The sequence below is a fragment of the Heptranchias perlo genome, chromosome 12, assembly GCF_035084215.1.
Source record: "Heptranchias perlo isolate sHepPer1 chromosome 12, sHepPer1.hap1, whole genome shotgun sequence".
In the NCBI taxonomy this organism is placed as follows: Eukaryota; Metazoa; Chordata; class Chondrichthyes; order Hexanchiformes; family Hexanchidae; genus Heptranchias; species Heptranchias perlo.
Window position 1 is genome coordinate 7,200,202 of NC_090336.1, and position 13,224 is coordinate 7,213,425.

A 13,224-nucleotide genomic window follows, 5' to 3' on the forward strand; every position below is an offset into this window, starting at 1 on the left:
CCGCATGCAGCAAGACCTGGACAACATCCAGGCTTGGGCTCATAAGTGGCAAGTAACATTCGCGCCAGATAAGTGCCAGGCAATGACCATCTCCAACAAGAGAGAGTCTAACCACCTCCCCTTGACATTCAACGGCATTACCATCGCCGAATCCCCCACCATCAACATCCTGGGGGTCACCATTGACCAGAAACTTAACTGGACCAGCCATATAAATACTGTGGCTACAAGAGCAGGTCAGAGGCTGGGTATTCTGCGACGAATGACTCACCTCCTGACTCCCCAAAGCCTTTCCACCATCTACAAGGCACAAGTCAGGAGTGTGATGGAATACTCTCCACTTGCTTGAATGAGTGCAGCTCCAACAACACTCAAGAAGCTCAACACCATCCAGGACAAAGCAGCCCGCTTGATCGGCACCCCCTCCACCACCCTAAACATTCACTCCCTTCACCACCAGCCCACAGTTGCTCCAGTGTGTACCATCCACAGGATGCACTGCAGCAACTCGCCAAGGCTTTTTCGACAGCACCTCCCAAACCCGCGACCTCTACCACCTAGAAGGACAAGAGCAGCAGGCACATGGGAACACCACCACCTGCACGTTCCCCTCCAAGTCACACACCATCCCGACTTGGAAATATATCGCCGTTCCTTCATCATCGCTGGGCCAAAATCCTGGAACTCCCTTCCTAACAACACTGTGGGAGAACCGTCACCACACAGACTGCAGCAGTTCAAGAAGGCTGCTCACCACCACCTTCTCAAGGGCAATTAGGGATGGGCAATAAATGCCGGCCTCGCCAGCGATGCCCACATCCCATGAACGAATAAAACAAAAGGCTGAAAGAAGGCAGGTGAAGAGATTCTGGTCCTTAAGTAACATCAGAGAGCATGATGGACTGCTTGTCCGCAATGTGCAGAAGCTTCTTGTCACAAGGTCATGGGACTTCAAAGCAAAATCAGTATCAGAGAGCGGAGACCTCAAAGCAAATAGGTGTCGAAGCCACACACAATAACGCAATGGCCCAGACGATTATCAGAAGGAACTGTGTCAAGAAACCCACGGCTGTGGTGAGGTGGTGTCTTTAAATTGATACCACTTAAATAGACCCCCGTAGAAGTTAGTCAGGGGCCTAATTAACAGTCCAAAGTTGCAGCCTGATGACATCTTCAAAGCCACAACTTAAATTTGATAGTAAGTGAGGGAGTGACCGGTGGGATTCCCGGCAGCTGATCCAAGGCTCTTTTAGCACTCATTGTGGGCCAGGAGTAGCTGGAGTGAATCAAGGAAGCCTGCGGCCACCCCTCAGCCTCAACACCAACCCCACCCCCACCCTAACCCCCAGTTCTCCAGATCATCAACATCCCCCGAGCCCTCCTGATCTCAAACCTCCTCCCAATCGCCAGCCTCACCCGAGCCCTCCCGATCGTCGACCTGCCCCCAGCCACCATGTTCAGAACCGTTGTCATGTGCTGATTTGAAAACAAGCTGGATCATGAATTTAAGAATCTTTTTCAGGTAAGATTTGACTGGGAACTATTTTCAAGTGCTTAGAAAATAACCATTGTTCACAACAATTTATTTTTGCTGCAATATCTACTTGGTTACCTATGTGCAGAATGTAACCAAAACAATAAGGGGCCAAATTTCTTCCACCGTTCTGCTAGACACCTGCCATAACTCTGGTAGGAGTTAGGCGGAATGCCAGGGAAAAAAGCCTGGATCAGGGTACATCGGTTTCCAACCTGAATTGGGATTTCCCATTCAGCTTTGTAAGGGACGAGGCATTTAACTTCCCTTACAAGACCAGTGATGCAGAGGGGGCAGGGACTCCCTACGATGAGATACCCTTCTCTGGCCCACAAGAGACCTTGCATAAGTCTGAAGGCTGTTATGCTGAGTGAGGTGGGGCATACCAGCTTCCAGAAAGGCACAAATAGGCCTTACTGGGAGGGGGTAGAGAGACTGGGTAAGCAGCCTGGATTCCCGAGATGGCAATTTTTTCCCCAGAATTTCTGTATCAGCTCTTTTATACACAGAGCTGCAGTGGGTATTAAATGGAGTCACCTGGAAGGGTCCTGGGCACCCATTCTGGATAGGTCCTGGGCACCCACTCTGGATAGATGGCAGGTGCTGGAGTGAGTGGCAGTGTGGGGCAGATGGAAGTCCAAGATTCACCAGTAGTGATACAGGCACCTAACTACCCCATGCAAATGAGGTGCCTTCCCACTGATCCCACAAACTTGGCAGAGTCAACTCTGTAGGCACCAGCAGGCACGATCCCAGTGCAACAGCCACGATCGCATCCTGTGGATTTTCAGGCCCTATTTGTTTATTTTCATGACCCAAATAAAAAATTCTTCATAGACTGTGATCAATTCATTTTCTCCTGGAGAGACTTCAAGCTGACAGAGTGAAGGACTCTGGCCACCTGCAACTTTCTGACCTCCAACCCCCAAAAACGATACCATTTAAAACTATGGTTTCCCGACAGGAATTCCTCTGATTGCCACGTTGATCAGAGAGGAGGAGATGACCTGCAGGAAGCAAAGGAGAGTGTGACAGCATAAGAAGATGAGTCCAACCCACTTTTACCCTACTTCCCCTCTCCCCATTAATCTATCTTTCAAGGGCATGAGTGAAGAGATGAGCCTACGTGACTTAAATTCACCAAGAAAGCCCTAGATGACATGTGCCAGTTTCTGCCCCCTAACTTGAAACCCAGAGTAAGTGCCTTTACAGTTCAACCAGTTACAGTCAAAGTGAATATAGTTCTCAAGCTTTACATGCTTCCAGGCACCAATTTATCCTGCATTACTTCTATGGTGGCGTACAGTTACGGACTGCAATGAAGCTGCCAATTGAGATCCACAACAAAGAAAATGCTCACCTGCTGGTGCCACATATGAGGGCAGTGCACACCACTGTGATCCCTATGATCAGCTGCAAATCTTGGTGGATGGACCTCAATACTTGTCCACAGGTGTGATTCTTGTCAAAGATCATTCCTTTCAGAGCAGAACCTCTGATATTTGAGACTACTGGCTTCTCAGCCCGGAACAGCCACCTTGACAGCGTCCATTCACGAATGACTGAATCCTCTTCCAATTCTCCAAATCTCTCATGTTCTTAACTCTCCCAGTATAAATTGCTCAACCATATATTTCTTCCATCCTGGGAGGTCTGTGAGCTGGCGAGTGTGAAAGAGAGGGCAAGTGTGCAGAGGATAAAAGAAATGGACCATACCCAAAAGCAGAGGGACCAGTCTGATCATCATCACCATCATCATCCTCCTTCTCCATCTCTACGATATGATTGATCTGCATAAGCAGAGGGAAAGGTTAGGATGGGTGTGCACCACTCAGACAGCAATATTCTGGAGTTTTCTGCCTGATGGGTACAGTAAACTACAGGTGCTGTTAATGCTTTAACTCAATCACCTGCAGTTGGGACAGGCCCACCAATCTCTCCATCACTGAGACAATGCAAAGTGCCTCCCCAGCAGCTCCACTGTCTGCTCCTTGTAAGAAGTGAGCCATTTTATGTTAGGGACTCTTCTCCCTCCCCCAATGGCCTACCTCTCCTATTGTGTGATAAGCTTGTCTCAGCAGAAAGCTAATGTTATAGGAATAACAAATGCTAGAAGGATCCTGTAACATAGAAGGGTGGAATTTCAAGTACTGCTTGCAAGAAAGTTTTGTGAGGGAAGTTCCAACCACATGCCATAGGTGAAAGAGTTAGTAAGCTATTAAGCAATGGTGCGCTCTGTATGATGAATTTTCATCCCATTTAAGAAGTGAGAATAAGCATTGGAGAGAGGGTTCACTTGGTGTTCTAGTGAATAGGGTGAGATGGCAGTTTTCTTACCTGCCCTCATCAGGTCATTGAATTTATTTTTGCATTGGTTTGCAGTCCTGAGTGGAGAGAGATGGCACCCAGAGCCTCCACAGGGCTCTCATGACTCCTTTCACTGGTTTCCTCCCATGAGTACCCAGCAACAATTCCCACATCTTTATCTGCTCCATCAACGCCTCTCCGTCAGCATCAGAGAACATGTGAGCTGTATGCTTTTGTCTTTGTGCAAGGGAATTGGCTGGGACTGCTATCTCTTGTGCTGAGAAGGCTGCTAAGAAGTCATTACACACTTGGAAATACTTTTGCCTCTTCTGAATCACTTCTTGCAGAAGCAGGAAAAAGCTAGGTAAGTAATCACTTGAGTTGAAGATGCGTCAAAAACTGCAAGCACATTTTCTTACCTGCTTGCCCTCCAAGAAGCTGTTGCCACTTTAAGTTACTGCAGGTTTATAAATCCTGCAGCAATAAATTTCCTGCTCCCTCTCGCATCTCTCCCATTTTACACAGCAGTTGTATGCCTGGACCACCCATGAGTACGCTAATTAGCTAATCTCACAAATAGATAGAATCAGCAGAACACATCACGTATAGGCGGAAGTCCCGCCCCAGCAGCGTTCTGAACTCTCAACAGGCCCAGAGAAAATTTGGGGCCTAGATATCTACGGTTGCTGATGAAGGGGAAACAGCACTAAGATTGAGATCCAGAATGAGGCCTTATATATAACATAATGAGGAAAATATCACCAAACATACACAATATTAATTTCTTTAAGAGACACTGTGCTAAGATGTTTCTCCCATCCCCAAATGTTAGCAATATCCTATTTGTATCAGGAGTTTGGATGATTGGAGGAGTGCTTCTATTTTCATTTCTGATTTTTTTAAAAATATATGGGAGGTAATTTAAACCCCGAGGAAGGGCAGGAGGTTAAAATTTCAAAAATCGGAAACCCGACCCCAACCCGCCTCCTTCCGGTTTTAACAGTGGCGGGTTGGAGAACTAACCTGTTCTCCAGAGGTGGGTCCATAATTTAAATATTTTAACTGCATGCCTCAAATCGTAGCAGAGTTTTAGATTTAACGGCTGCAGGCCGGGTTTCGCAGAGCTCGAGAAACCCGGCAGCTGGAGGGAGGCGAGAATGGCCTGATCCAGCAGGAAAGTGCCTTCCCAGCACTGCTTGTGGGTCAGGAGGATCAAGAGTGCTCCCCCCTGGCCTCCCAAGCTAACCTGCTTCCCTCACCGCCATTGGACCACCCCGAACCTTTGAACTCCCGATCTCCACGAGGCCCCCGATTTCTGTTCTAAACCCCCAGCCTTTCTGATCTCTCTCTCACTCCCTTCCTCCTCTCCACACCCCGGCTGCAGCCTGGTGCCACATGCCTTGCTGCACGGCAGTCAGCCCTTCAATCTGGCTGGCTGCCGGCCAGGAAACGGCGACAAAAAATTTAAATGAGGTCCTGCTGTTAAATTCGGCAGGACCTCGGGGTTACCTGTATTTCTGGGTTACCCAGCCGCTGTGACCCCACCACTCCCTCCTTGCCAATATCGGGGCCGTGAATTTTGTACACAAAGAGAGGACTGGGACACTGTCCATTTCAGTTACTCAGCACCTATAGCAAGCACTCCCAGGTCAGTTATAACCCTGTAAAGATACTTATTTTTTCCTAACATTTTTTTCATTCGTTCATGGGATGTGGGTGTCGCTGGCGAGGCCGGCATTTATTGCCCATGCATAATTGCCCTTGAGAAGGTGGTGGTGAGCCACCTTCTTGAACCACTGCAGTCTGTATGGTGAAGGTTCTCCCACAGTGCTGTTAGGAAGGGAGTTCCAGGATTTTGACCCAGTGACGAAGGAATGGCGATATATTTCCAAGTCAGGATGGTGTGAGACTTGGAGGGGGAACGTGACTTGGAGGGGGAACGTGACTTGGAGGGGGAACGTGACTTGGAGGGGGAACGTGCAGGTGGTGTTGTTCCCATGTGCCTGCTGTCCTTGTCCTTCTAGGTGGTAGAGGTCGCGGGTTTGGGAGGTGCTGTCGAAAAAGCCTTGGCGAGTTGCTGCAGTGCATCCTGTGGATGGTACACACTGCAGCCACAGTGCGCCGGTGGTGAAGGGAGTGAATGTTTAGGATGGTGGATGGGGTGCCAATCAAGCAGGCTGCTTTGTCCTGGATGTCTCAGCTCCAACCTCAGAAGAGTATTTTCCACTTCTCACATGAACCCCCATCCAGAGCTTTGCTAAGATTGCTAATTTTGTGGCAATTTTGGATCAGTTTGTCCTGGGACCATCCTTACTATTAGGACTACACAAACTGAGGTACTTATAGGCAGCAGACAAAGACAATTTTCATTCCAGTAGTGTAGGTGGATTGGAACCCAGGTCTCAGAGGTCAAATGCCAATGTCTAATTAATTGTTTCAGCCATTCTCCTTTTATCTTCACTTTTCAATTCATTCATACATATTTAGTTTTGTTTTCGAATTTAACAATAAATGGAAGTAAGAATTTATGCAAGAAACAAACCTTGTAAGGTTGAATTCATATTGTCCACCTGCATGAAAAGAAAAATGTGTTACGAGGGTAAGTAAATACGAATAAGTGAAGAATATTTTATCTTGATTGTCGCTTACCAATACTAAATGGACGCACGTCAGGGATAAGGTCAACAGCACTGCAATAGTGAAGTCCATCTTCTGCTCTTAGTGCTACGTGAGCCTCTAGCCTTACCTGAACATAGTGAAAGGCAGAGTTTGTTAAATGCTGTAGACAGACAATCAAGTACATAATGTAATTTACTAAAAATAACCACTTGGGGCCCGATAATAACGCAGAGGCGGGTTCAGAGTAGAGGTGGCGATAGCAGATGCAAAACCCGGAATATGTTTGGATGCGTGGGAATGTCCAGTTTCAACATGGATACCTCATTATCATTTTACTTCCAGGTTCTGCACCTGCATGACACGATCTGAACGCGACTATTTAAATGGCCAATGTAAAGATAGAATTTGGAGGATTTGGGAGCATTTATAGAGAGACGAAAAAATTCGAACAAAAAATTCGAAGGTCAAAGGCTGCAGCACTTGATGTACTGCTGAGTGCAGTAAGGAGCAGGAATATTTCCAAGCAACAGCAAGAAGAAACCTGCTGCTGTCACCAAGGCGGCATGGTTAGAGGTGGCTGAGGAGGTCAGCAGCAGGAATATCGTGTCCCTTAACTGAACCCAGCACTGGAAGCGGTTTAATGACCTAACCAGGTCAGAAAAAGTGAGCCTGGTTGCAGATTCACTGACATCCTGCAATGCACCCCCCCCCCCCCATCTCTCACTCCATCTTGTGAAGCGTACTCCATCACATCACTCCTCACAGCCATTTAAGTTTCAAGAGCACCCATCGTTCACTTTCTATGCAATTATTCACGTCCCCATTTATCCATCCACCACTGCCTCTCACCCCAATCCTTATGCAATGTGATGCCACATGAGTCAGCTTACCAGATTGTAAACACACATCCTCAAATGCATAGCAGTGGCAATGGTGATGCATCTGCCTGATCGTCACCCTCACCGAATGCACTGCATCCATCAGGTGAACATATGCCTTACAGACACTCCTGTCATCATGGTAGGCACAGCACTGGAGGAGGCCATTTGGCCTATTGTGCCTGTGCTGGTTCTTTGAAAGAGCTATCTAATTACTCCCATTCCCCTGTCTTTCCCCATAGCCCTGTAAATTATTTCCTTTCAAGTATTTATCCAATCCCCTTTTGAAAGTTACTATTGAATCTGCTTTCACCACATTTTCAAGCAGTGCATTCCAGATCACAACTCGCTGCGTAAAAAAAAATGATTCCTCATGTCGCCTCTGGCTCCTTTGCTGATCAATTTAAATCTGGGTCCTCTGGTTACCAACCCTTCTGCCACTGGAACCAGTTCCTCCTTATTTACTCTGTCAAAACCAGTCATGATTTTGAACACCTCTATCAAATCTCCTCTTAACCTTCTCTGTTCTAAAGGAGAACAACCCCAGTTTCTCCAGATAAATGAAGTCCCTCATCGCTGGCACCATTCTAGCAAATCTCTTCTGCACCCTGTCTAAGGCCTTGACATCCTTCCTAAAGTGTAGTGCTCAGAATTGAACACAATACTCCAGCTGAGGCCTAATCAGTGTTTAGAAGCAGTAGCATAACTTCCTTGCTTTTGTACTCTATGCCTCTATTAATAAAGCCCAAGATCCCATATACGAGAGCAGGTCAGGGGCTGGGTATTCTGCGGCGAGTGACTCACCTCCTGACTCCCCAAAGCCTTTCCACCATCCACAAGGCACAAGTCAGGAGTGTGATGGAATACTCTCCACTTGCTTGGATGAGTGCAGCTCCAACAGCACTCAAGAAGCTCGACACCATCCAAGAGAAAGCAGCCCGCTTGATTGGCACCCCATCCACCACCCTAAACATTCACTCCCTTCACCACCGGCGCACTGTGGCTGCAGTGTGTACCATCTACAGGATGCACTGCAGTTACTCGCCAAGGCTTCTTCGACAGCACCTCCCAAACCCGCGACCTCTACCATCTAGAAGGACAAGAGCAGCAGTCACGTGGGAACACCACCACCTGCACGTTCCCCTCCAAGTCACACACCATCCCGACTTGGAAATATATCGTCGTTCCTTCATCGTCGCTGGGTCAAAATCCTGCAACTCCCTTCCTAACAGTACTGTGGGAGAACAGTCACCACACGGACTGCAGCGGTTCAAGGCGGCGGCTCACCACCACCTTCTCAAGGGCAATTAGGGATGGGCAATAAATGCCGGCCTCGCCAGCGACGCCCACATCCCATGAATGAATAAAAAAAATACTTTTTAAACAGCCTTCTTAACTTGTCCTGCCAACTTCAAAGATTTGTTTACATACAACCCCAGGTCTCTCTGTTCCTGCACCCCCTTTAAAATTGTACCATTTAGTTTATATTGCCTCTCCTCATTCTTATTATGAAAATGTATCACCTCGTACTTCTCTGCGTTAAATTTCATCTGCCATGTGTCTGCCCATTTCACCAGACTATGTCTTCCTGAAATCTGTTACTATCCTCCGCATTGTTTACTACATTTCTGAGTTTCGTGTCATCCGCAAACTTTAAAATTATACCCTCTATATCAATGTACAGGTTATTAATATATACCAAAAAGAGCAGTGGTCCTAATGCTGACCCCTGGGAAACACCACTGTATACTTCCGTCCAGTCTGAAAAACAACAGTTCATCACTACGCTCTGCTTTCTGTTCCCTAGCCAATTTTGTATCCATGCTGCCACAGTCCTTTTAATCCACTGGGTTTTAATTTTGCTATCGTGTGGTACATTATCAAATGCCCTTTGAAAGTCCATGTACACAACATAAACCGCACTAACCTCATCAACCCTCTCCGTTACTTCAAAGAACTGATGAACAGCTGAAGAAGGAAAAGGAAAAGTTCTTCACACGAAGAACAGCAGCCCTTCCGGACAATGTTGCCTTAGAGGGGCTGATTCCTGCTGAGGGAATATCCCTTGATGCCTTTAATATCTAGAAATCTATCGATCTCTGTTTTGAATGTACTCAATGACTGAGCCGCCACAGCCCTCTGGGGTAGAGAATTCTAAAGATTCACCACCCTGAGTGAAGAAATTTCTCTTCATCTCAGTCCGAAATAGCCTACCCCTATTCTGAGACTGTGATCCCTGGTTCTAGACTCTCCAGCCAGGGGAAAATTGATTTATTGATTAACTTCCATTAAATTTATTAATTTGCACCACTTTCCCTTGTGCACCACTCTTGCCTGCCAAGTGGCAACTCAGCTTTTCAGTTGGTTGGTGATGAATGTGAAGACATGAATTGATGGAGACTAATTGGTGCATGGGCATTGGGTGGATGGTATCTTACAGGACTGCTTTGTGTCAGTGGGGGTGAAGGGGGGTGGGGATGTGATTGTTCATTTGGTCCAGTGAGAGTGACTAACTGAACCTTTGATTATTAGGGCATCCCTGGTATCTGAGCAGCAATGTGATCAGGTGGTCTAGCATTGGGGGCACCATCTTCATCGTCCTCCTCCTCCTCCTCTCCACTAGAATCCTCATCAGATGAAAAGTGATGAGCAGCTTGTTCCTCCTCCATCTCTAGTCCTTGCTGCTACACTACGTTGTGCACAATGCAGCACACCACGATTATTCTAGAGACTGTCGCTGGTGAGTACTCCAGACCTGTCCAGGCATCTGAAGCGCATCTTGAGCATGTCAATGGCGCATCTGGTTGTCATATGGCAGTCGTTGTAGCGCTCTTGGGGTTCATTGATGGTGTTCATCAGGTTTACAAGGGGTATCCTTTGTCGCCCAGCAGCCACCTCTTAAGGGTGGTTCCAGATATGAACAATTCAGGGATGTTGGATTGCTGCAGTGTGAAAGCATCATGGCAGCTACCAAGGAATCAGGTGCAGACCTGCATAAACCTTTTCTTGTGGTTGCACACCAGCTGAACATTGATGGAATGAAATCCCTTGTGGTTGACCAATACTCCTATTTGATCTGGTGGTGCTCAGATTGCCACGTTGTGGTGGAGAAACTTTTACAGACAATAATCTGGGTCAAAATTATTTGGCAGTTAGAAAATGATAGGCTAATAAATGAAAGTCAGCATGCGTTTGTTAAAGGCAAATCATGTTTGACTAACTTGATTGAGTTCGTTGATGAAGTAATGGAGATATAGTGTGATTCATATTGTGTATATGGATTTTCAAATGGTGTTTGCCAAAGTACCACACAATAGACTTGTAAGCAAAATTCAAGCCAATGGGATTAAAGGGACATGGCAGCATTAGTACAAAATTGGCTAAGGGACAGAAAGCAGAGATGAACCGTTATTTTTCAGACTGGAGTGAAGTATACAGTGGTATTCCCCAGGGGTCAGTGTTAGGACCACTGCTCTTTTGAATATATATTTTAGTGACCTGGACTTGTGTCTACAGGGCATAATTTCAAAGTTTTCTGATGACACAAAGCTCAAATGTAGTAAACAATGAGGAGGATAGTAACATACTTCAGGAGGACATAGACAGACTGTGAAATGATACATTGTCAAAATAAGAAAGAGAGGCGATATAAACTAGAACCATAGAAAAGATACAGCACAGAAGGGGGCCATTCAGCCCATCTTGTCCATGCCGGCCCGAAGAACAACCAGGTGCCCATTCTAATCCAACCTTCTAGCACCTGGTCCGTAGCCCTGCAGCTTACAGCACTTTAGATGCCGGTCCAGGTACTACTTAAAAAAAAGAGTTGAGGGTCCCTACCTCTAACACCAATTCAGGCAGCAAATTCCATACATCCACCACCCTCTGGGTAAAAAGGTTTTTCCTCATGTCCCCTCTAATCCTTCCGCCAATCAGCTTAAATCTATGTCCTCCAGTTCTTGAACTCTCCGCTAGGGGAAACAGGTACTTCCTGTCTACTCTATCCAGGCCCCTCATAATTTTGTACACCTCCATCAAGTCTCCCCTCAGCCTCCTCTGCTCCAAGGAAAACAACCCCAGACTATCCAATCTCTCCTCGTGGCAGCAATTTTCAAGCCCTGGCAACATTCTTGTAAATCTTCTCTGCACTCTCTCCAGAGCAATTACATCCTTCCTGTAATGTAGTGACCAGAACTGCACACAATACTCCAGCTGTGGCCTTACCAGCATTTTATACAGATCCATCATTACATCTCTGCGTTTGTATTCTATACCTTGGCTAATAACGAAAAGCATTCCGTATGCCTTCTTCACAACCTTATCTACCTGTACTGCCACCTTCAGGGACCTGTGCACATGCACACCAAGGTCTCTCACTTCCTCCACCCCTCTCAATATATTCCCATTTACTGCTTGCCCTCCCCAAGTGCATTACCTCACACTTCTCTGGGTTGAACTCCATTTGCCACTTTTCCGCCCACTCCACCAACCCAATGATATCTTCTTGGAGTCTATAGCTATCTTCTTCACTATCAACTATACGGCCAATTTTTTGTATCATCATTCTTAATCATGCCCCTTACATTTAGGTCTAAATCATTAATATATACCACAAAAGGCAAGAGACCAATACTGAATCCTGTGGAACCCCACTGAAAACACACTTCCAGTCACTATTACCCTTTGCTTCCTGCCACCGAGCCAATTTTGGATCCAACTTACCACTTTCCCTTAGATCCTATGGGCTTTTACTTTTCTGACCAGTCACATGGGACCTTGTCAAAAGCCTTGCTAAAATCCATTTAGACTACATCAAATGCGCTACCCTCATCGACCCTCCTTGTTACCTCCTCAAAAAATTCATTCGTTAGTCAGACAGAGGGAAATCAGGGAATTAAAGACCAGTTAGCCTAACATCTGTTGTTGGGAAATTACTAGAGTCTATAATTAGTAAGCATAGTGGTTATGTTACTGGGCTAGTAATCCAGAGGCCTGGACTAAAATCCAGAGTCATGAGTTCAAATCCCGCCATGGCAGCTGGCGAATTTAAATTCAATTAATTAAAAATTCAATTAATTAAAAATTCAATTAATTAAAAATTCAATTAATTAAAAATTCAATTAATTAAATAAAATCTGGAATTAAAATACTAGTATCAGTAATGATGGCCATGAAACTACCGGATTGTCGTAAAAACCCATCTGGTTCACGAATGTCCTTTAGGGAAGGAAACCTGCCGTCCTTACCCGGTCTGGCCCAGATGTGACTCCAGACCCACAGCAATGTGGTTGATTCTTAATTGCCCTCTGAAATGGTCCAGCAAGCCACTCAGTTGTAAAATCTCGCTACGAAAAGTCATAAGAATAAAACCGGACGGACCACCCGGCATCGGACCACTAGGCACTGGACACGACAACGGCAAAACACCAAGCCCAGTCGACCCTGCAAGGTCCTCCTTACTAACATCTGGGGACTTGTGCCAAAATTGGGAGAGCTGTCCCACAGACTAGTCAAGCAACAGCCTGACATAGCCATACTTACAGAATCATATCTTTCAGCCAACGTCCCAGACTCTTCCATCACCATCCCTGGGTATGTCCTGTCCCACCGGCAGGACAGACCCACCAGAGGTGGCGGTACAGTGATATACAGTCAGGAGGGAGTGGTCCTGGGAGTCCTCAACATCGACTCTGGACCCCATGAGATCTCATGGCATCAGGTCAAACATGGGCAAGGATACCTCCTGCTGATTACCACCTACCGTCCTCCCTCAGCTGATGAATCAGTCCTCCTCCATGTTGAGCACCACTTGGAGGAAGCACTGAGGGTAGCAAGGGCACAAAATGTACTCTGGGTGGGGGACTTCAATGTCCATCACAAAGAGTG

General features: G+C 46.5%; 1 protein-coding gene across 1 annotated transcript in view; it reads right to left on the minus strand.

Annotated features, from left to right (window-relative positions):
• LOC137328126 (low choriolytic enzyme-like) overlaps window positions 1-13,224 on the minus strand; it is a 75,445-nt gene that overhangs the window by 39,374 nt on the left and 22,847 nt on the right. Inside the window, exons 2-3 of the mRNA XM_067994305.1 lie at window positions 6,491-6,587; window positions 6,384-6,411 (exon numbers count right to left, since the gene is read on the minus strand). Coding sequence (XP_067850406.1) covers window positions 6,384-6,411; window positions 6,491-6,550 — 88 coding nt within the window. The 5' untranslated portion in view covers window positions 6,551-6,587. The remainder of the gene's footprint in view (window positions 1-6,383; window positions 6,412-6,490; window positions 6,588-13,224) is intronic.